This window comes from Eumetopias jubatus, unplaced genomic scaffold (genome assembly GCF_037043125.1).
Source record: "Eumetopias jubatus isolate StellerSeaLion01/CBP00866 unplaced genomic scaffold, mEumJub1_p1.0 scaffold_1, whole genome shotgun sequence".
Taxonomy (NCBI): domain Eukaryota; kingdom Metazoa; phylum Chordata; class Mammalia; order Carnivora; family Otariidae; genus Eumetopias; species Eumetopias jubatus.
In genome coordinates, this window is record NW_028274807.1 from 202491566 (window position 1) to 202513573 (window position 22008).

A 22008-nucleotide genomic window follows, 5' to 3' on the forward strand; every position below is an offset into this window, starting at 1 on the left:
CGTGTTTCCTTCATCTCCCTCCCTTCCCTCGCCCCCACAGTGTCGAGCACCACGCCAGACACAGAAGTGCTCGACAGTCATGGAATCGGTGAGGATACCGGTCGGTCCCCATGCTGGGTCAGCTACTGTAAGGCCATCAACAATGCCATTGGCCAACTTGGCCTGGCACAGAAGCTCCTGAAACTGTCATGGCAGAGGACAAAGGGCGAGCCTGCAGAGGAAGGTGCGGGCAGGATGGAGGTGAGCTGGTCTCTCCATCCTGCCGCCCTCCGTACCCACCTCTTGTACTAATGATGCCCTCAAGTCGAGCCTCTTACTGTCTGATGAGCAGGTTGAAGTTAACGGAAGATTGATTTCTCCAAGCGCCCAGAACAATGCAGCGGGAGTTCCTTAGTAACAGAAGGGTCCCTCCAGAGACTTGGCAGCCACATGGGCTGGGGGCTGGAATGAGAACCAATGGAGACCCACGCGGCTGAGTATGCTGCACCGGAGGCTGGGATCTGGGGGCCTCTGTGTCAAAGTCCCCACCGCACCCCACCCTGCTCGCTAAACCACGGAGAAACGCAAGATGCCCAAAGTCTGCTCCAGGCTCTCCAGAATCCGGGCCCAGCCTAGTGTCTGCAGGCTCCAAGGCCACTGGGGGGTGCCCTGCCTCTCCTGGCCACGCTGCCCGGTGGGGCTGGAGGATGTAGAGGTTCCCCAGGGGACTCAAAAGGAAACTCTCGGCAGGTCAGCCCTTTCGGTTTGAAGATGCGTGGGAAAAATCTGGTGAGAGGAGCTTGCCACCCACACAGCTCTCTGCAAAGCAAAGAGATGGGTGAAACCTGTCACCCAAGATGAGCAAATGGGCTTTTTTTTTTTTTTTTTTTTGAGAGAGCAGTTGAAGCTGGAGCCATCGGAAACCAGGAGGAGAGCATAGCTATTATGAAAGCCATTCAGAGTGGGTTAGGGTTGACAGAAAGGTCAGCCTTCTCCGTTTCCCACACCTGTGGTTTCTGGAGGACGGTGAACCTGAGCACGAGTGTGATCACCAAGCTCTGGCCTTTGATGTCTGTCCCCCGTCCATCCCCCAATCTCGCGCGCTGGAGGAGGGGGGGGCCTGGTGTGGCTTCCTCACACCTCCTGGCACGGATGGACTGCAGTTGTCTCTGACACGGCTGCCCCACCCAAAGCCCGGAATCAACTGTCTTCTTAGCTCAAAAATGAACAAAGGGAGCCAGGCGTCGCCAAACCTGACACACGTGAGTGTCCTCACCGAAAGGAAGGCCTCAGTGCTGGGCCGCACTTGGCTTTGGGCCTGGGGCTCCCTAGAATCATCAAAGAGAAGGCGATGTCAGGTCAGGGTGGCGGGGGGCATCCCCAGCTTTCTAGAAGCTCCCAAGGAGGCCTCTGAGGAAGCGTCGAGGAGAGAAGGAACCTTCCTGGGGAGGCCGGAACTGCTGTGGGCCAGGTCAGTGGGGCAGGCTCTGTCTTGTCCCCAGAGAGGAAGGAAGGGGGTGAGGGAGGGGTGCGGGGGCCAGAGAACAGGAGAGCATAGAGGCGGGGAGGAAAGAGGGATGCGTGGGAGGGGCCTTCCCGGAGGCCTCAGGGAGGGCCAGCCCGGAGTCTGGGTTAGCAGAAGTCCCCTTTCTCATCGGAGGAAAGGCACCATGGGGAAGATGGTAGCCAACCACCACATCCGGCGGAGGCAGCATTTTAGTGGAAGCAAGACCTGGACGGTTTGCCACACACAGAAGGCGGTAGCTGCAGACATGGACAAGGTCGTCGGTCTGTACCTCTGGCTCGGGGTTGGCCTCGGGACTTCTCATGCTCTCACAGAAGGGCCCTGAGGTGGGGCAACAGCCACAGTCACCCCCCCCCCCACCACGAGGCCTCTGCACAAGACACGGGTCCCTGTGTGGGGCCAAAGGTCTTCGCAGAGATAGCCCTTCACCAGCTAGGACCCCCGCCCCAGAACTGCAGGGTGTTCTCAGAGGATCGCACGTTCACACCCATACCAAGTCTGGTTCATCAGGCCACTTCCCTCACAAGTCACCGAGCAGGTCCTTGAAGGTCGCTGCTGCGTCACCGCTTCGGTTAGAACTTGAGGAAAGCGGTAAACCGAGCTCGTGGATCCGTCCCCAGATTTATTTCCACCAGTGACCCTTAAATCATGGAACCAGGACTTCTCCCTCAGCCCACTGGCCCAAGCACTGGGCGGGGAGGAAGAGGTGGAGATTTCGATCTTGGAGAAGAAGCTACTTCTCCACATACACCTGGAAGGAAATTGTTCTGCAGGTCAGATCTTTCCATGACCACCGTTTCGTTTACGGCTTCTTGTGTTTGTCTTCGAGGACATGCTGCCAACTGGCAGATCATCTCTAAATGGAAAAACATTCCCTTCCCCAAATCCAAAGTGGTCCCACTCCTGTCCAAAACGTAAGGATTACAGGAAGAAATGAGTTGGGTACTGATGGATACGTGTTGGAGGCGATCAGGTCAACCATGGGCTCCTCGCCTGGTCCATCCCCAGAATTCAGAAGGTCCATGAACGTGGACGGGGGCTGGCGGGGGGGGGGGAATGGAATCTTTCCCCCAGCTTTGAACTAAAATTTAGATCTTCCCTCCATGATGAATATAAAGACCATGCCACGCTAGCATATGTCGGCAAGACCTGTGACTTTGTCACCAAGGAAAAGGACAGTTTCATATGACACAACAGTTATGACTCTCAAAATGCCATCACCACTCTGAAGTGAAGATTGTCATTAGACCTGCTGGTAGATCCTACGTAATGCATTAATAATCAAAAGGCACGTATATGACTAATTCATGCATTTGTTCTAATTTTTAGAGAATTGTATCTCAACTGAGGGTTTCTTTGTAATCCTATATATTTTATTTTGTTCGTTTTACAACATTCTGAGAAGGAGGACAGTAGGCTTTATCTGATGCCAAAGGAGTACATGAGACAAAAAAAAAGTTAAGGAACTTAAGGAACTTTGGGTTCTGGCAGGTCTTTATGCAAAAAAAAGAGGCAGATCGGCTCATCACAGCACCGGTTTGTTAATAACAGTCGGTAGCAAATATAATCAATCTCACAGGCTCTCGCCATAAGTCAGCCCGAGACCCAGGCGAGCCGGTAAGGCTGAACCATTTATAGAGCTTGTTACTCCTACTGCACCGTGCGGAGACAGCTGTGGGAGCGGTTTTCTCTCAACCGGCTTCATTTTACCAGAATGTAGATTATCCAGTGATATTTTTTTTTTTGAGATTTTATTTATTCATCTGTCAGAGAGAGACAGCGAGAGAGGGAACACAAGCAGGGGGAGCGGGAGAGGGAGAAAGAGGCTCCCAGCTGAACAGGGAGCCCGATGCGGGGCTCGATCCCAGGACCCTGGGATCATGACCTGAGCGGAAGGCAGCCGCTTAACGCCTGAGCCACCCAGGCGCCCCTATCCAGTGATTTAAAAAAAAAACCTCTTGACCTTCACACCCTTACTGTGCATCATCCTCCACACAAAGGGCTGTGTGGGTTATTCACTGTCACGATGATACTGCCTAAGAAGCCACCTCAAAACCAGTGGCCAGGTCACTGAGGTCAGCAGCACCTCATCCGAGCTCTCGCATGTCTGACAGTCGGCCAGCTCTCGGCTGGCCATGGCGGGGCTTGCTCTCACATCTGGGGTCAGTTGGTCGGTCCAGGAGGGGTGGGGGGTGGGGGCCGGCTGGCCCACGATGGCCTCGGCCAGGTGACTGTGCCCTGCTCCTCATGGTCTCCCCGCCACCCGGCAGGATGGCCCAGGCTGGTTCAGGTGAGTGCTGGGCGGGCTTCCAGAACAGCAAATGCACGTGCACAGCTTCGTGCTCTCTCAGAACTGTCACTTGGACTGTAGGCCGTCGGCCAGAGCAAGCATCGAGGCCAGCCATGGGAAGAGAGACCGTGCTCGATGGCTCGGTGAGCGATGCGGGGACCACAGAGGGCAGAGACCGCCTCAGAGCCTGACGATCTGTCCTTCTTGTACCTTCCCTTCCTCCCTGGTCGCACCGCCCCCAGGAAAACACTTGCCTTCTCCTCCAGACACGCCCATCCACGTACACCACGCCACACTCGAGACTCTCCGCGGACGCATGCTCTGTGACAGCAACAGCGAGGAAGATGTTGTCACAGGGCGTGGCAGGAAGGAGCTCACACCCGCCCCCTAGAAGACGGGACAGTGGACGACTGTCGTACATGTTCCTGGGTGAGGACACCGGAAACTTCACAGTGGCTGCCCCTGGAAATGGGCCTGGGGCATCTGTCCGGGCTTTGGAGGTGGTGCCCGGGTATATCCTTCTATACCATAGAATTATTTTTATTACACACCAGTTTAACTTTTAAAATTTGAAAACAAAGGCACCTGGGTGGCTCAGTCGGTTAAGCATCTGCCTTCATTCGGCTCAGGTCATGATCCCAGGGTCCTGGGATCGAGCCCCGCATCGGGCTCCCTGCTCAGCGAGGAGTCTGCTTCTCCCTCTCCCTCTGCCTGCCACTCCCCCAGCTTGTGCTCTCTGACAAATAAATAAATAAAATCTTTAAAATTTGAAAACAAATTCACATCAGCTCACGGCTGTCTCAATTTCCCAATAAACAACCAAATGCTCAGTTCCTATGAGCTCGAGTCATTACAGCATTGTTAATCTCTCTCTACATTCACCCGAAGGGTCAACTACTCAACACATGAAGCCAGGAGGGGAGGGCCCAGGCGGAAGCTGAAGCCTAGGCAGGACTCCTGCTCCCCTGCGCAGGGGCCAGCCCGGCCACGGCCACCCCGCCCTCCTGAACTCAGGGCCTTTGCGGGAGGAGAGCCACACCTGGATTCCAAGGTGTGAAATGACCCCTGGAACGAAAGTGCCTGCCCTCCAATGGGGGAGAAAGTATAGCAGAGCATCTAAGAGGTCAGATTCTAGTATCAGAAAACCACGAATGCATTCCTGCTGCCACTACCTCCTAGCTATGGCTTGAGGCAAGGGACGGAGTCACTCTGTGCCTCGGTTTCTCCACCTGTTAAGTGGGGGACATAACAGTAACTACTTCCTAAGGATGCTGTGGAGACTGCATAAGATCACAAAAGGGCCTTGCCGGGGCGCCTGGCTGGTTCCGTCAGGGGAGCCCGAGATGACACTCGGTGTCGGGGTTGTGAGTTCGAGCCCCATGCCGGGTGTAGAGATTAGTTACAAAACAAGGATCTTGCATAGTGGTTCCCGTAAAGAATCACTCAAAAATGTGAGCGCAGTGATTATGAAGAAAGTCATCTACCTACAGCTTCTCCCCCTCTTTGGCTCTTTTCTCCCTGGGTACTAGTCCGCAGGGCAGTTGGGGGATGGAGTGATCGGGGTCGTTGAAAGGCAAGTTAACTTACAGAGCGGCAGCTTGTGACAGTTTTAACACATGACCCCAAAGTTACATGACACCCTTCCCATAAGAGGTGGGTGGCTGCTCCCCAGGATTCTGGGCCAGCCCAGCACCATTCAGACCGAGGGAGAACAGCCAGAGGGATGCTTTGTGATTTCCAGTGCCAGGTCAGAAAAAGACCTGCCACTTCCCCCCTGGGTCTCTGGGACGCTTGCTCGGGGGGAAACCAAGTGCCATGAGCACCCCCAGGCTGAAGAGGCCGCACTTTGGTGCCCTGATGGCCGCCAGCATCAAGTGCCAGCCCCATGGCCTGACCTCCCCATCAAGCTTTCAGGGGGGATGGCAATCCCAGCCGGTGTCTCACCACAGCCACGTGACCGACCCCGAGCCACAGATGCCCAGCCGTCTCCAAACCTGTGCCGCACAAAACGGTAAGCACGAGAAAGTGGCTACTGCTTTATACCACCGAGTTTTGTGGCGACAGTAACAAGGACACAGCTGAACGGAGCACCAGCGAGTTTGTAAAATCATTTCATCGGTGTAATTGTGAATGAACCAAAAGAACGCTCTGTCAAAAAATGTATATATTACAAAATCAATTCCCCAAAACTCAGTGGCTTAAGACAGTAATAACGATTTTCTTACATCTCCTGATTTTCTGGGTCAGGAGTTTGAGCAGGGCTTGCCTGGGTGAGTCTTCTGTCCCCTGGGGTCTCGATGGCGCCACTCAGCGGTATACAGGGGGCAGATGGGCGGGTCTGTGAGGGAGTAGCCAGGAAAGACGGAGGCAGGGGCGGGGGTGGGGAGGGAGCCCAGGGGTGCTGTGGCCCAGGAGTCGGCTCTGCTCTTGCACCTGCACGCACACCTTCAGAGTTCGCGGCCCCACGGCTGTACATGTTCAGGGAGGAGCGCCAGGAGAGGGAGCAGGTAGGAACCTTCTCAGTTCTGTGAGGATGATGACATTGTCCTTTGCTGGTTCAGCCTCCCAGCCCACTTCTTTTTTTTTTTTTAACTTTTTATTTCTTTATTCATGAGAGTCAGAGAGAGAGAGAGAAGCAGAGGCAGAGGGAGAAGCAGGCTCCCCGCCTAGCAGGGAGCCCAATGAGGGACTCGATCCCAGGACCCCGGGATCATGACCTGAGCCAAAGGCAGACGCCCAACCGACTGAGCCACCCAGGCGCCCACTAACATTTTTTTTAATGTTTTATTTATTTATTCATGAGAGTCAGAGAGAGAGAGAAGCAGAGGCAGAGGGAGAAGCAGGCTCCCCGCCTAGCAGGGAGCCCAATGAGGGACTCGATCCCAGGACCCCGGGATCATGACCTGAGCCGGAGGCAGACGCCCAACCGACTGAGCCACCCAGGCGCCCCCAGTCCACTTCTGAAGGAGGCATCAGCAGGGCCCCGACGACTGTCACACGGCATCGTTTAGAGCTTGCCTGCGGTGGTGTTTGCCCATCTGTCCCTGCATCCCCTGGTACTCGGCCTGGCATTTGGCGAATTGTTGGTCAGCCCTCCAAAGCAACAGCTGGTTTGTCTGCCCATGGCAGGCGAGGTGGGATGGCATCACAGGCAGAAGCCACGGCGTGAGGAGGGCCTGGCCTACCCTGTCCGTGAACTAGCCTTACAAACCCCGTGCCCTTGGATGGGTCCTGGCAGGGAGGCTGTGTCTGCCCCTGCTTTGGTGCCCAAGATCTCCGACCACTGCATTAAGATCAGACACGGCCTCTGCCTCCAGCCTTCTGAGACGGTTCTGGGACAGATGCTCACCACGCTGCCTAGCTCATGGACACCTGGTGCTCTGTACCCATCTGGCCTGAACTGGGCTCTCGGAATTGGCAGCCACTGGTGGAAAGGTTGTTGCGGAGTGACTTCTCCAGAAGCAGACACTGAGCTGGAGTTCAGGGCGCAGGATGTTTATCAGGGATCAACCCCCATGAAGGGAAGTTGGAGGAAGCAGGGTCGAGCAGAAGGAGACCCGACAGCGAAGCAAGCCTGACGAAGCTGTGCCAGCCTGGCAGGGAGTCCCGGAGCAGACGGCCTCCATCCCCTGCCTCTCAGGCCCTGGATGCAGTGGCCTTGGGTGACATGGACCTGCAGCACAGGTGGACCCCGGAGGAACCAGCAGCTGGAGATTATGTGCTGACCACATTCCCTGCGAGTTTGTTCTCAAGGGGAAATCCGGCCGGTGCGCCTCCATCTGCCCACAGAGGTTTCTCACTTAGCCTGCGGTCCCAGGATTGAGTGTGACAAATAAGTATGTCAAGGGTGGAGGGAACTCATAAAGAGTCAAATGGAGAGACACATTTGCATGTCTTTTGCAGGTTTTTATAATAGAAAAAGCAAAAGAAAGACATTGAATGGGACATTAGCTCTGGGGGCATCTGTGCCAATAAAACAGAAATGATGAGAGGCACCCCCACTCCCAGGAGGACGCAGGCACGGACTTGAACTGCAACAGAGGGGCGGGTGTTGTGGGGGAAAAAGAGACTGCCCTGCAGAAGCACCGTGGGCATCTTGGATGTGACAATGACCACACTCTGCAGCCCAGTATTCACCGATCATGCGCAGTAAACGACCTGTCGAATGAAGAGGGAGATTCCTTTTGAGCATCTAAAATGTGTAAGGTGTAGAGCCCCTTGACCAGAGTGTAGGAGAAGGAAGAGTTCGGTCCAGCGTGGGACAAAGGGCCTCGGGCGCCCGAGCCGGGGTGTAGGGGGAGGATGGGGATGCTTTGCTCATCCCTTGACCTGGACCCCATGGGAAGCTTCAACTTATGAGGCCAAATCAGAATTGGGACACCAAGCTACCGTTCAAAACACCAAAGAGCCGTCTGGACGCGTGTGACGGCTTTTCATTTATTGCAACAGGAAGTCGGTGTCCACAGGTTTCATGCTTCATGACAGCCTTCACGGGGCCTTGAAGCCCACTGTGGACCCACTGCCCATCACCACTGCACTACAGCGGTGACGGCCTCCAGTGAAGGGCCACCAAAGCAATGGAAGGCGCTCACTGGGACTGGTCGATTCCTTGCGCGGAACCACTTGTGACAATGGCTGTGGCCAAAGGGAAGACATTATGAGCACACGCCTCTCTCATGGGAGCCAACAGGGAGCGACCCGAGCCCCTTGCCAGGCCACGGGAAGGCACTGCGTCCAGTCCCACTCTAGCCAGCCCTCCCTTGACCACCGTTTCCTCTCAGCCTGCCCGTAGGGAACAGGGTGGCATTACTACCCTAAGGACATAACATGATGTTGCTCAAGGTTGCCAGTCTCTATTTTTTCCAAAGTTCTCTGGCAGCCGAGTTCTGATATATGAACTACACATCTGAGAAATGACCAGTTTTAAATTTTAACAAGGTTGTTAGTTCCACATAGTGTATCGACCTCACGCAGGGCATGATGTGTGCGGTGAGGGTGTTTGGCCCAAACAGCAGATCCGGAACACACACAAAGACGCTTCTTCAGTGGTACACCCAGGGAGGCTGCCACAGGGAGCTTGTCCTCGGAACTATCTACAAACCAGTCTGTAAGCCATACGAGGCTTCCTCACGTGCCTCAGCCAAGGGATGTCACCTGACAGAGCCTTGCATACTGTCCTTCATACCTGAGTCCATGTGGCGCTTGGCTTTTCCATATTGCCAGAAGGTTAGCCATCTTGAGGGAAAGGGTTATTGTGAACCTGTTATAGCCTTGGTGAATAGAGAGGGTCTGGCTCATCGTATATACACAAATGTTTGCCAAGTGAATGAATGTTCCACAGCCCCAGAAGAATGAATCTCCAGCCATCCACTACTTCAAAACAACAACCCCACTGGAATGTCCACGTTGTGATGTGTGGACTTAAACTTCGTTTAAAAAAAATTTTTTTTTGGTAAAAAAAAAGACGATTTCTTTTTTGATAATGAAAACACACCATCTTTCATTCAGTTTCTTGATTTTTCTCATTTATGGAGTTCTCATTGACCATAGTTTGATATGATAACCCCTTTTTAACTTTATTTCAGAAAGTACTCACACGGTGTATTTTCTAGAAATGTCGAGTGAGTCACAGTTCCTCATGGGTTTCCCCGTGTTGGCTCTTCCAATGTTTTTATCTTTGGATAAATCTGCTACCAAAACCTAGATTCGCCTGAATGTAAAATGGTCCTATTTATGCAGTCATTTAAAAACTAAGACAGTTTGCTATAAAACATACTTAAAATCTTGACCATGTGGTCCAATGGCAGTCTGTCTAATCCCATGTTGGAGCTGTGTTAGGTCTGGGGCAGTAGGGACAGTCATGTCCTAAAGGAAGCCCTTGGAACTAGGCATGACCATTGTCAGATGTGACCCGGGTTTGTCGTTCTCAGGGCATCGCACACCCCATTCCTTAAAAATCAGAGGGGAGAAAGGTGGAGTCCCTGGCATCTTTTTTTCCAACTAACGTGCATTGGTCCAAAGTACATGACCTCTCAACTCTTATGAAATCTCCATTCTGGTGTGTCTTAAGTAACTCTAGGCCGAGTGTAGACGAGCAAGCACGATCGGGGCTCACCCCTTCTCCCTCCACCCCTCCCCACGTCCTCAGCTCCAGCCGGGTCCCTGTGACGCATAGTCTCAGAAGCACAGTATCAGAAGGGCACTGAATGGAAAAGCCAAACTCAGTCATGTTCTTTCCACCTCACTGCACCCGTGCTTGTTGCTTATTCTCCCAAGTTCCTTAAAAGCCACCTGGGGTCTCCTGGAAAGAGTAGCTGAGCGATGGCTCCGTCCATACGCTGGCCTTGGGGACATCACCCTCCCCTCGACTGTAAGCAGTGCTTGTTATACGGAGGCCCGTGTCGCTTTGCTGGTGCCAGACCGATCGATGCTTATTTACCCCCAGCCGCCTGCACACAGGAGGGGTTAACAAAGCCTTCGTATTACTGCCCATGTTGTGCTCCCTGTATCGCTCACGAACATGTGCTTTAGACGTGGACAGGGAGGAGGAGGAAGATGCGGCAGAGTCCAGGGCTTCTGTGCCCCCTTTGGAAGCCATGCTGTTGGGACTGAAACCCCGGTGGTGATTCACAGCTCTCGGAAAAAAATCAGATGCCTCCTCGAGAGCAAGTGGCAAAGCCGGGTGGTCTGTGTGCCGCTCGAATAGCCCCCCTTGGAAATTCCACTGGACTCATTGGGACAAACCTGGGAAATAAGCTTGACCAGAGGAAAGATAAAAACCGGGCACCCAAAGGGAGGTGGGGGGGGGGAGTAGGTGGGGGATGGGCATTAAGGAGGGCACTTGTTGTGATGAGAACTGGGTGTTGTAGGCAAGTGATGAATCACTGGATTCTAGCCCTGAAACCAATAATACACTACATGTTAACTAACTTGAATGATTTTTTTTACCTTTTTAAATATTTATTTATTTGAGGGAGGGGAGCAGAGGGAGAGGGAGCGAGAGAATCTCAAGCGGACCCCCCACCGAGGAGGGAGCCCCATGCAGGGCTCGATCCCACGACCCTGAGATCATGACCTGAGCCGAAACCAAGAGTCGGATGCTTAAATGAGGCATCCGGGTGCCCCTACCTAACTTGAATTTAAATAAAATCTTGAAAAAACAAACAAGCAAATGGGCAGTCAAGATGGCTTTAAGGTATTTTGGAGATTTTATTTCCTTATCTTGGCCTTATTCTTCACACTCTGATAGGGCTATTGGACCTTCAATAGGACACTTTTAAAATACAGAAATGATGAAGAAAGTGATAAGTAATGGGTATTTTACACAGTCATCAAAAAGCACTTTTTCCAATATATAAAATGTTTTCACATGTGAGAGCCAGATAGTTAAAAGACACAAAGCAAAAGTGAATTGTATTACTTTTTTTCAGCCTCATCTCTCAACTGGAAGCCTTCGAACACGTCAGCGCTATATAGTAAGAAAAGGAGAAGCAGCGTGGAGGCAGATATCTTTCCAGCAAGCTCAGAAACAAGAGGCTCAATAAAACCAACCCGTTTTATAGGGAGCAAAGAGGATCATCCCAAAAGCCACTCGGCAGAGTGAGCCCATGACAGAGCTAGGGCCAGTTCTGCCAACTCGGGCTCTCGGGGTCCCTGCACAGTCTGACCAACCCCTGTGACACGAGTGGACAAGCAGAGTCCTTGGGCAGGTCAACCCTGCCATCAGCTATGGAGTCACAGAAGAACTCCAGAGGTCAGCTGCATTAATGCTCGGGCAAGTGGCAAAAAGCCAGGGTGGTCTGCAAGATCGTCTGTTGGTCCTCCTTTGAAAATTGCGGCCATTGCAGCCAATGACAGTGACAGTCTCATGGGACAGCCAGTCAATTTGGAAAGCTCTGGCTTGGAAATTCTAACTGAAGTAATCACCCAAATTCATCTCTTTCTGGGTTTTTCTTTTTCCACACTTTTTCTTCTTCATCATTGGTTTCTCTCCAGTCGCATCCGTGGGGCAGCCATACCTGGACTTCTCATGACTTCCAAAGAGGGCCATCCATGTCGGAGCAGAGACCCCCTCAGTAGGAGAGAGCCCCTGAGGTTGTCTCCAACAGCATGGATGACAGCTTCACGCTTCCCTCTCTCCTCATGAACGAGACCCACCGTGCCTGGCTGATGCAACCCAAGTTCTTCAGGGTCTTCATAAGATCCCGGCGGAATCTCTCACCCACAAAGACATAGAGGATGGGGTTCAGGCAACTATGGAAGAAGGCGACGGTTTGGGTGACCTGGAAGCAGATGTCAATGTTGGTGGAAATGGCACAGTTGGAAATGAACATCGTGTAGGCATCGATGGTCTGCACCAACAGAATGCAGTTGTAGGGGAACTGAGATAGGACAAAGACCGTAAGGACAGTGATGGTCACCTTCAGGGCCTTGTGCTTGGATGACTTCCTGGCTTGTAACAGAGTGTGAATGATGATGGTGTAGCAGCATGCCATGACCACGAAAGGGAGGAAGAAGCCCAGGATGACCTTCAGGGTCAAGACAGTCGACTTCACTGTGGCGCTCTGCTCACTAGGGTAAACCATGGTGCAGATGGTGATGTCAGATTGCTCCTTGAGTTGACTGTACAGGATTTCTGGGATGCAGAGTGCGGCCGCCAACACCCAGACAGTGAAGCAGATCATTTTGCTGTACAGGAGTCTTTTCTGCCTCCAGGTCTGTGCTTTCATGGCCTGAGCAATGGCGATGTACCGGTCCACGCTGATGCACATGATCAGCAGCACGCAGCTGTAGAAGTTCATCTTGTACATGCTGTTGACCATGCTGCACAAGAAGGGATGGAATCTCCACTGGTCAGCGGCAGCGATGGCCCAGAAGGGGAGGGTGCTGAGAAAGAGAAGGTCGGCAATTGCCAAATTCAAGAGGAACATGTCGGTCATGGTCTTGACTCGTGTGCAGTACCAGTAGACAAGGATGACCAGACTGTTGCCCACGGCACCCACGATGAACACGAGCCAGTACAAGGGTGGGAGGAAGTGGCTCGCAAACTGCCTGACATTGTTTTTCTTACAGAATAAATCCGGAAAGTTGTAGTTCACGTAGTCATCCACGGAAGATGTGGAGTGGTAGCTGTAGTCGTCAGATATGTTAAAGATGGGGTTCTGCAAGGAGATACCAGACACTGTTAGGTCAAGGACGATCCTTTGGAGGACTGCAGGATGGCAGAGGTGTGGACCACATGACCCTCCCCATCCCAAAAGTCTATGACAAGACAGAGACATGTATGCATGGGAAGTAGGCATTTCTTTTTTTTTAATATTTTATTTATTTATTTGAGAGAGAGTGAGACAGTACAAGAGGGGAAAGGGTCAGAGGGAGAAGCAGACCCCCCAGCCGAGCAGGGAGCCCAATGCGGGACTCGATCCCAGAACACTGGGATCACGACCTGAGCTGAAGGCAGTCGCCCAACCAACTGAGCTACCCAGGCGCCCCAAAAGTAGGCATTTCTGAGAGTGTCTGCTTGGATCACCCGGCAGATGTATATGTTCAATGAATGTTTGTCGCACACCGAGGCTACGTCAGGTACTGTGTGCGTGCTAAAAATGCAGTAGCGGCTAAGTCAGACAGGGTTCCCCGCTCTTGTGGAACCCACCTCCTAGTGGAGGGCACACACAGGCAAACCAACAGTGACAGGACATGTGACAAGTGCTCAGACGGGATAGGACCCCTTTGGGACCAATGATGGGCACAAAACTTTTATCAAACTCTGAATGATTCTGATTTCTCCTCTCTATTCCATACTCCCAAAAGGGTCCTTAGAGGCTCCTAAACTTTTCTGGGTCCAGATTCCTCTGAGTCTTCTGAAAGCTATGGATCCTCTGCTCATGAAACACCAACACACACACACACACACACACACACACACACACACACACACACACACACACATTCATGCCCTCTCCCGTGCATGCACATACACAAACACTGGGACAGGCGACATAATTTTCAGGATCCCTTGTTCAAAATTTGCCAAGAATTTCAAGACAGCAGAGCATTAAATCAAGCAGGTGGCACTTCTAGTTACGGGCCCTGTGCAGCCGTACAAGTTGAACACCCATAGACCATTCTGTGGTTTCTCTAAAGGCTCTGTCCTGTTATGCAAGAAGCCCAACTGATGGGCTCACCAAGGGTTTTTTTTTTTTTTTTTTAAACCACTTATGGATTGTCCCTCACCCTTGTTTGTCTTGATTTCAGAACAGACACACAGGGGGCGCCTGCATGGCTCAGTCGTTAAGCGTCTGCCTTCGGCTCAGGTCATGATCCCAGGGTCCTGGGATCGAGCCCCACATCGGGCTCCCTGCTCCGCGGGAAGCCTGCTTCTCCCTCTCCCACTCCCCCTGCTTGTGTTCCCTCTCTCGCTGTGTCTCTCTCTGTCAAATAAATAAATAAAATCTTAAAAATAAAAAAAGAACAGACACACAGAACCAAGAACATCTAGTTAAAAATCATAAACACGCTTACCTGTTAATAAAATCTCAAATAACATTTTCCTCTCACTTCACCACGTACCCCAAAGTTCTTCTGGCTTTGCGTGTTGGCAAAGACATCTGTGCCAGGGCTGGTGGCCCCTCTGGGGCACAGCTCAGCAGAGATCTTGCCCCAAGGGAGACTGTGCAGAGAAATCCCTCCCCACCGCGGGTTCCTTCCCACACTCCCCAAAACAGGCAAGACCACAGTGCATTTGGAGGAGCTTGAGGAACATGGCTATACTCACTGTGAATTCTGTGGCCATCATGTTGGATCAGAGAGATGCAAGCTTGCTTCTAGAAAGAGAGGACAAAAATCAAAAGAAAGTCTGTCTTACAAAAGGACAGTAATAAACACCTAAAGGTGGAAATTGAATGTTAAATTCATTTGTTCTTACGAAAAGAAAGAATCCCAAGCAAAAGTTAGAGTCCACAGGACACTGATATCAAGCCAAATATTCTAGATTTCAAAATGATCTTGGTCATTAACAGAGGAATAAGAGAAACCTCTCCTCTGAGAGCCCTTCGGGGCCTTAATGTTTTCCCAGCACGTACTTTTTACATTAGCTCGTTCTCTCTTGACTCAACTTCTCAACCAGAGTCTGTTTTGCTAAATGCCCCCACCCTTATTTTATCAACCAGGGGGCTCCTGAAGATCACAGGACAGAGGTTGACTTGAGAACCCTCTGGGCCCAGACTCCACAGGGTAACCAGGTGGCAAGGACACGGGGGGACAAGGGCTGGGTCCCTCTCCCAGAGGGGTTCAGAGCCCCAGTGCCTACCTACATGCTCCATTTACAAGCCCAGGATAGGAAACTGGGCCCTATTTTCTCTGTCCCCTGACTCCAGCAGGAAAAGGAGGTCCCAGGATTTGTTTAGCAAAGAAGATGAAGTTAGTTCCCTAACACAAAGGGCCTCCAAGCTGACTTAAATAAATCTTGGCTATTGTTCGTACGTGTTTTGAATCTCTGTAAACCCACCGCGATACGACTCAGGGAAAAACGGCTTGCCTCTCTTCAAGGAAGGGTCTCTGCCCTTTTTTTTAATACTTTTAGCGAGCATATTCCAAAGAACCATGTCCAGCACCACACCCTAATTTTCTAGAAGAAAACAATTCCCCTTCATATATCCAAACTTAACCTTTTGGTTTCCTTTCCATAATACAGCATCGTGACTCAAACTCCTTTTCTGAAAGTACAGTGGTTTTCAGTACCTGACGTGTGGTGCAACTACTTTGGAAAACGGTTTGTCGGGTTCTGAAAAAGTTAAACATACACTCAGCCTGTGATCTAACCATCCTGCTCTCATGTACTTACCTAACAAAAACACAAGCGTGTGTCCATACAAAGACTGGTATACAAACGTTCACAGCAGCTTTATTTATAGTAGGAGTTACTGGAAACAACCCAAATGTCTGTCAAGTCTCGGGAAGGGATAAGCGAACCGTGGCATGGCCACACAGTGGAATCAGAATGAGCAACGGATACACACAGAGCCACACGGATGACTCTCAAAATAAGTATGCTAAGTAAAGAAGCCAGACCAAAGCAGCATATACTGTGTGATTCTACTAACATAAAATTCTAGAAAATGCAAACTAATCTATTGTGAGAGAACGCAGACCGGTGACTTCCTGGTAAGAGAGGGAAAGAGGCAGGGGAGGGTGTGCTGGGGGAGAGGGGGAAGGGGGAAGGGGCAGAGGCACACAAGGAAGCCTCGGGGGGGCGGTGAAGAATATGCTCGCTCTACTGATCCTGTGAAGGTTTCGTGGGCATACACGTAAGTCAGAACTGACATTCTGCACTTTAAACATGTGCAGTTTCTTTGTAGTTGGACCCCAATAAAGTGGTTCAACCAAAGAAAGGAAAAACTGAAATCTCATGAAAACTTTCTGGTTTTCTTCCTTCCTCAGAGTCCTCTCTTGGCCTGCAGCAGGCGAGGAAGAAGGTGGCCAGAACTTGTTCCTTGCAACCTTCTTGCCAGCAACTTCTCAAAAATGCCTTGGGAGTGCCTTGTGCTGTTTATTGGAATTGGGGGCTCAAGATGAACTCGTGTTTTTATTCTTATTTTTTTAAAGGTTTTTTAAATTTATTTTGAGAGAGAGAGCGTGAGAGAGAGAGAGAGAGCACGAGCAGAAGGGAGGGGCAGAGGGAGAGGGAGATGCAGACTCCCCACCGAGCAGGGAGCCCGATGTGGGGCTTGACCCCAGGACCCCAGTATCATTACCTGAGTTGAAGGCAGGCGTTAACCAACTGAGCCAGCCAGGCGTCTCTGAACTCATGTTTTTAAAGTTAGATAGATAGATAGATGATAGATAGACAGACAGATGATTTGTGTGTATATGTACACGTATCGTTTCCTGAGAGGACCCAGAAGCAATGACACAACAGAATAAGCACCCAGTGCCCAGATCTTAGTTTCTAAGTACCTTCTTCTACCAAAAGGAAGCAGGACTCTAGAGAAATGTCTGGCTCCGGAGCTGGGGCAGAGAAACTAAGATGAACTTGGAACTGATTGTTTTTTTGTTTGTTTGTTTGTTGTTTTTGCATCAGGAAGCAAGTGTTTGAAGGACCGTGAGGACTCGTCAGAAGGACGTAGGTGCCAACCTGCTGGGGCTCCCACTAGCCAAATCGGAGGTGATTTGGGCACCAAATTAAGTAATGGTGGCAATCAGCCTAGCACATCCAACTACGTGAGGCTCCAGGAATCCATATTGATGCAAATAAATGAGAAAATAAATGAAGAGGCAAGAAAGCTCTTCTTATGGTGCCAGCTACTAGATACAGAAGGAATCCTGGGATTGGAAACTCGCCAATGGATGCTGAAATTAATGGTGGGTGTTTGACCGGGGGCAGGGATGTTGGCCTCATCTCAGAGACTCACCTCCCCCCAAAATCCATATTGTCCCATTGACTTTACCGTCCTCTATTTTGTTTCTGAATCATGCTCTTAAAAAATAAATTCTTTTTTCAGGGCGCCTGGGTGGCTCCGTCAGTGAAGCATCTGCCTTCAGCTCAGGTCGTGATCCCGGAGTCCTGGGATCGAGCCCCGCATCGGGCTCCCTGCTCCGTGGGGAGCCTGCTTCTCCCTCTCCCTCTACTGTTCCCCGTGCTTGTGCTCTCTCACTCTCTCTGTCGAATACATAAATGAAATCTTTAAAAAAAATCTTTTTTTAAAAAAAATGCCCAGTTAAACGTGGAAATTCCCAAAGCAGCTCGTGTAATTCTATGACAGCTTGGGGAACAGGGAGATCGGTTTTTGAGACATTAGCCAGAAAACACTTCATATATTTCTAGTACCTGGGGCTTCCTTTCTACCTGCATAAAAAGCCTGAATATGAAGAGATAATATAGAAGAAAACAAACTCCCAAGGGAAAAAAGTCACATAAAGAATTAAGAATGGCTTTGGTTATGGTTAGTTATAGCTAGTTAGTGGGGAGTGTAAATTGCATGTCCCCACACTCTCCAGGCTGTAAGGGCCAGCAAAAACATATATGTATATATCACCTCCTCAGTGAAGCCCTATGGGGTTTCCCCAGTGCTAGAGACAGGATGGTTGATATTTGCACCCCTCCTGCCCTCTTGCTCTTGCCCTGTGCAAACTTTTCAGAGGATGAAGCTATCTCTGTCAAAATTTACAAAGCACAACAGCTCTGACTCAGCACTTGATCTGCTGGAAACATGCCCTATTGTTACTCTCACAAAAGAACATAAGATACACCTTGGGAGATGCATGTGGCAGCATATTTTTGCAGAACAAAAAAACTAAAACAACCTAAATACCCAGCAATTGGTGATATTTTGATACATCCTTCAATAACACACAAGTAGTCCATAAAGAGAATAAATTAGACCTCACACTGACATAAGGAGGTCACCAAGAGCATTAGGTAGAAACGCAAGGTAGAAGACTATGTTGCATGATCTTATTTAAAAAAAAAAAAGTATGTAAAAGTTACACACTTCACTGCTCATCAGTACTGAAACATTTTCTGGAAGGAAATTGAACAACTATGGCCAGTGGAAAGTGAGACTTTCCTTTTTTTCCTTTAGGTTTTGTAAACTATTTAAATATTTTACTTTGTGCATGAAATTTTATTTTAAGAACTATCATAAAAATAATGTCGCCTTTTTTTTTTTTAAAGAAGCCCCAGTGTGCTTCCGTTCCCTACACCATACACCTGTTTGAAAAGCTTGTTCCCAGAAGGTACTCACAGCCTGCTCCTGGTGGCCTGAAAGGTAGCCAGGACTGGTAATTAAATTCTCTGTGGCTACTTTATGCGACTTTGAGATCCTACATTAGCGTTTTGTGAAGCTTGTCTTGTTGCTGTTACAAATGTGTTTCCGGCTCAGGGAAAATTTAGAGAGGGTCAAAGAGTAAAATCAAAACCTATTCCTCCCTAGACCCACCATCAAAAGACACTGCCAAAGGCCCTCCATCTATCTAGTTCCCCTTCTCCATCAGAATACTCTTGGGAGATTTTATTGCACCAATTGCAAAGTCTCCAAGCTCGCTTTCATTTTCTTCTTGCCGCTGAGAAGGAGGGAAACACCCACACATAACAAAGCATACTGAGAGCAGGCCCCTCTCGGGTCTGCTGGGAGTGCTCTGGTGTCTGGCTCAGCATTGCCCCAATCTCTTCTTGCCCATGCTAGGGTGGCCTCATTATGGGGCTGCAACTGCTCAAATCTGAAAAACCTGCCCATGTCCCGCAGCATAATGGATGCGGTGAGGGGAAGCACGACGGACCCCCAGCTGTCCCCGGGTCCATCCCTTTCTGCCCGTGGGACCTTAGCAAGAAGCGACATGCCCTCACCGAGCCTAGATTTCCCTGGCTTGCAAGGGCTTGTGGCAAGGGTCAAGCGCAGTGCTCTTTGCAGAATGCAAAGGGCTGTGTGAGAAGGAGGGAACGTTCTTCATCCCCCAGCTACTCCTTCAGTGTGTCTTGACACCAGATACACCTGCTCGGCTTAAACACGGTATGAGACATGATCCATGTCCTCAAGAAGCTCACATTCAAGCACAATGGATATGTCATTGCTGCAACAATACTAAATGCTACCAATCGCTTTGGGAATAAAGAGGAGGAAATCATGACTCCAGCACTAGGGGAACCCAGGAGGGCTTCATTGAGGAGGTGACATTTTTTTGCTGACTCTTGAAGGCTGGGGAGGATGGCGAGGTGCAATGAGGGGAGAGAACACTGCTCGAGGGCAGGGAAACATATCCACAAAGGCATGAAAGCCAGAAAATAGGAGATGTGTATAGGAGCTTTGGTGGTGGTAGAAAGAAGGGAGAGCTGTTAATTTACAAAAAAAAAAAAAAAAAAAAAGTACCTCTGAGAAAAGTTAGGCTGGCATCCATTACTATCCAACCATTATTTTTCTGTTCTCTGTCCTTAAGTAATCGACACAAAAATCATCATGCAGGGACGCCTGGCTGGCTAACTCAGTAGAATGTTGGGATGCTTGATCTCTGGGTTGTAAGTTCAAGCCCCATTGTTGGGTGTAGAGTTTACTTTAAAAAAAACATCCTCATGGAATGAAGGGGAGTAAGTCAGAGGGGGAGACGAACCATGAGAGACGATGGACTCTGAGAAACTGAGGGTTCTAGAGGGGAGGGGGGTGGGGGGATGGGTTAGCCTGGTGATGGGTATTAAAGAGGGCACGTTCTGCGTGGAGCACTGGGTGTTAGGCACAAACAATGAATCGTGGAACACTACATCCAGAACTAATGAGGTAATGTATGGTGATTAACATAACAATAAAAATTTTAAAAAATTAAAATGGAACTAAAAAATAAATAAATAGATAAATAAATAAAACATCCTCATGTAGCCCCAGCCTCCCTGCTCACTGGAGCCGGGGAGCCGGTGAGCTGGATACAGATACCAATGTGAGTCAGGAATGTGGGTGTTACTTTGATTTTTGTTCACTTTGCTACACTGAGATTGAATCATCTCTTGCATTTTTTTTGATAGCTCTGCTTTTTTTTCACACGGCCTGAAAGCGGGGTCTCTGAGCTGTCTAGCAGGCCATCTGCGGGCCACCCCTGGGTTGGGCGCCCGCCCCCCTGCCCCCCAGCAGCCTGTGAGTGGGGAGTCCTGATGGGGGGCTTCAGAGCAGACAGACAGATATGGAGAAAAGAGACGTCGAGTTCCAGGGGCTTGTTCAGCAGAGGGAGGAGGAGACGGGCTCCAGCAGGCTGGTGGCCGCCCCCCATGTCCAGCTCCGGGCTCGGCGACAGCTCGCCTGTCGCACTGGCCGGCTACAGAGCCTCAGCTGACGGGAAACCGGAGGGGGTGCACGTGTTGGAAAAGACAAAGCCGTAGTCACTGAGGAGTCCTTGAAAATAAAGGAGCTTTGCTGTTTTCTGATTATAAAGGAGATTTTGTACATTTCATATAGCACAAAAATAACAACAACAACCCCAGAGCAAATCAATATGATGACGACAATGTAAACTGCTCAAACAACCCTTTCTTGGGTTGGCTATTGGTCACTTTCTGAAATGCATCCTTTTAGACGTTTTCTCTGCAACATAACCTCACACACACACACACACACACTTAATGGGAAGGGAATCGGACTGCACAAATCTTTATCGATCCGGCTTTCTAGTTAATGTTCTTTCCCAGCCCACTTTTGCAGATTAACGTGGAGCTGTCGTCAGACTGGATAGCTGTGGGGTATTCCATTGTCTGGTTATGTCACAGTTCACCTAACCAGTCACCTCTCGGTGCAAAGTTTGCTTGCTTCCAATTTCTCACTGCTACAGAGAATGCTGCCCCAGGCATCCTGTCCATGGGGCAGTCTCTCAGACCCAAGGCCCTCCTGGGGGCTTCACTCTCCTAGTGCTGACCACCTTCTTGTCACCTGTCCCGAGTGCCTGCTTCTCCCTCCTGTAAGGTACAAATCACAGAACAGACTGCCTTGAACCTTTACTTTACATGTGTGGGTGGGAGGGTGCCTTATTACTCATCCTAAGAAGCCTGGGCAAAACACTACCTGATTCACCTTTGCTTCCCTGGAAGCTTCTAGCAAAACGCCTGGTGCTCATGACCACTGGACAAATGAGCAAAAGCCTGGGTTTTAGAAGCCATCAAAGCAATGCACAAGTGAGGGCACAGGAGACCCTGGGACGTGCAGATGAGAAGGGTGATACTCACTGCGGAGCGCAGCAGGAGAGGGTCCAGGAGAAGGTAGCCCCACCAGCTCTGTGTGGGAGGAAGGCTGGTCTGCTCTTTGCCTGGGATGAGGGGTAAGGCTTCTATGCGATCTGTGCAGACAACATCGGCAAAAACACTCTAAAGGAAGTCAGGCCACCCCTGCCTGTGTTGTCAATGGTAGGGTGGCCCCGGAGGGTGGGGATGGGGAGTCACCAGCTGCAGCTCCAGCAATCAGCAGAGTTGATGATTTACACCCAGAAGTGAAAAACCAAGAACCGCTGGGTTAAGGGAAACCATCTTTCCTGAAGACTCTTCTACAGGCAGGAGAGGCTAAGAACAATGTCTTTTTCTAGACAGCACAGCTACTTACAGGGAAATGGGGCGAGGGGGAGGAGAAAGAGAGGCTGTTGAGAGGGATCGGCTTTGCCAGCTTGCTAAGGTCTCCCTGGGTGGGGGGTTTGGCTGGACCTGCAGGGGACCAGCAGCCCCAGCACTGTCCGTCACCCTCTTTGGCCTTGA

At 50.5% G+C, this 22008-nt stretch overlaps 1 protein-coding gene across 1 annotated transcript; it reads right to left on the minus strand.

The window, feature by feature from the left end:
* Positions 1-10979: 10979 nt before the first annotated feature.
* Positions 10980-21640, minus strand: CCR9 (C-C motif chemokine receptor 9). The gene is made up of 3 exons (XM_028087197.2): positions 21490-21640; positions 14569-14617; positions 10980-12955 (listed from the first exon to the last, which is right to left on the minus strand). Exons 2-3 carry the CDS (start codon positions 14587-14589, stop codon positions 11867-11869), a joined length of 1110 nt encoding a protein of 369 aa, XP_027942998.1. The 5' UTR covers positions 14590-14617; positions 21490-21640; the 3' UTR covers positions 10980-11866.
* Positions 21641-22008: the final 368 nt, after the last annotated feature.

What these genes read in the sequence shown, in the direction of transcription:
- CCR9 (XM_028087197.2), bottom strand. Translation starts at nt 14,589, where the DNA reads ATGATGGCCACAGAATTCACA. An exon ending in TGATGGCCACAGAATTCACA is followed by an intron (nt 12,956 to 14,568) that starts GTGAGTATAGCC and finishes ATCTCCTTGCAG; the next exon opens with AACCCCATCTTTAACATATC.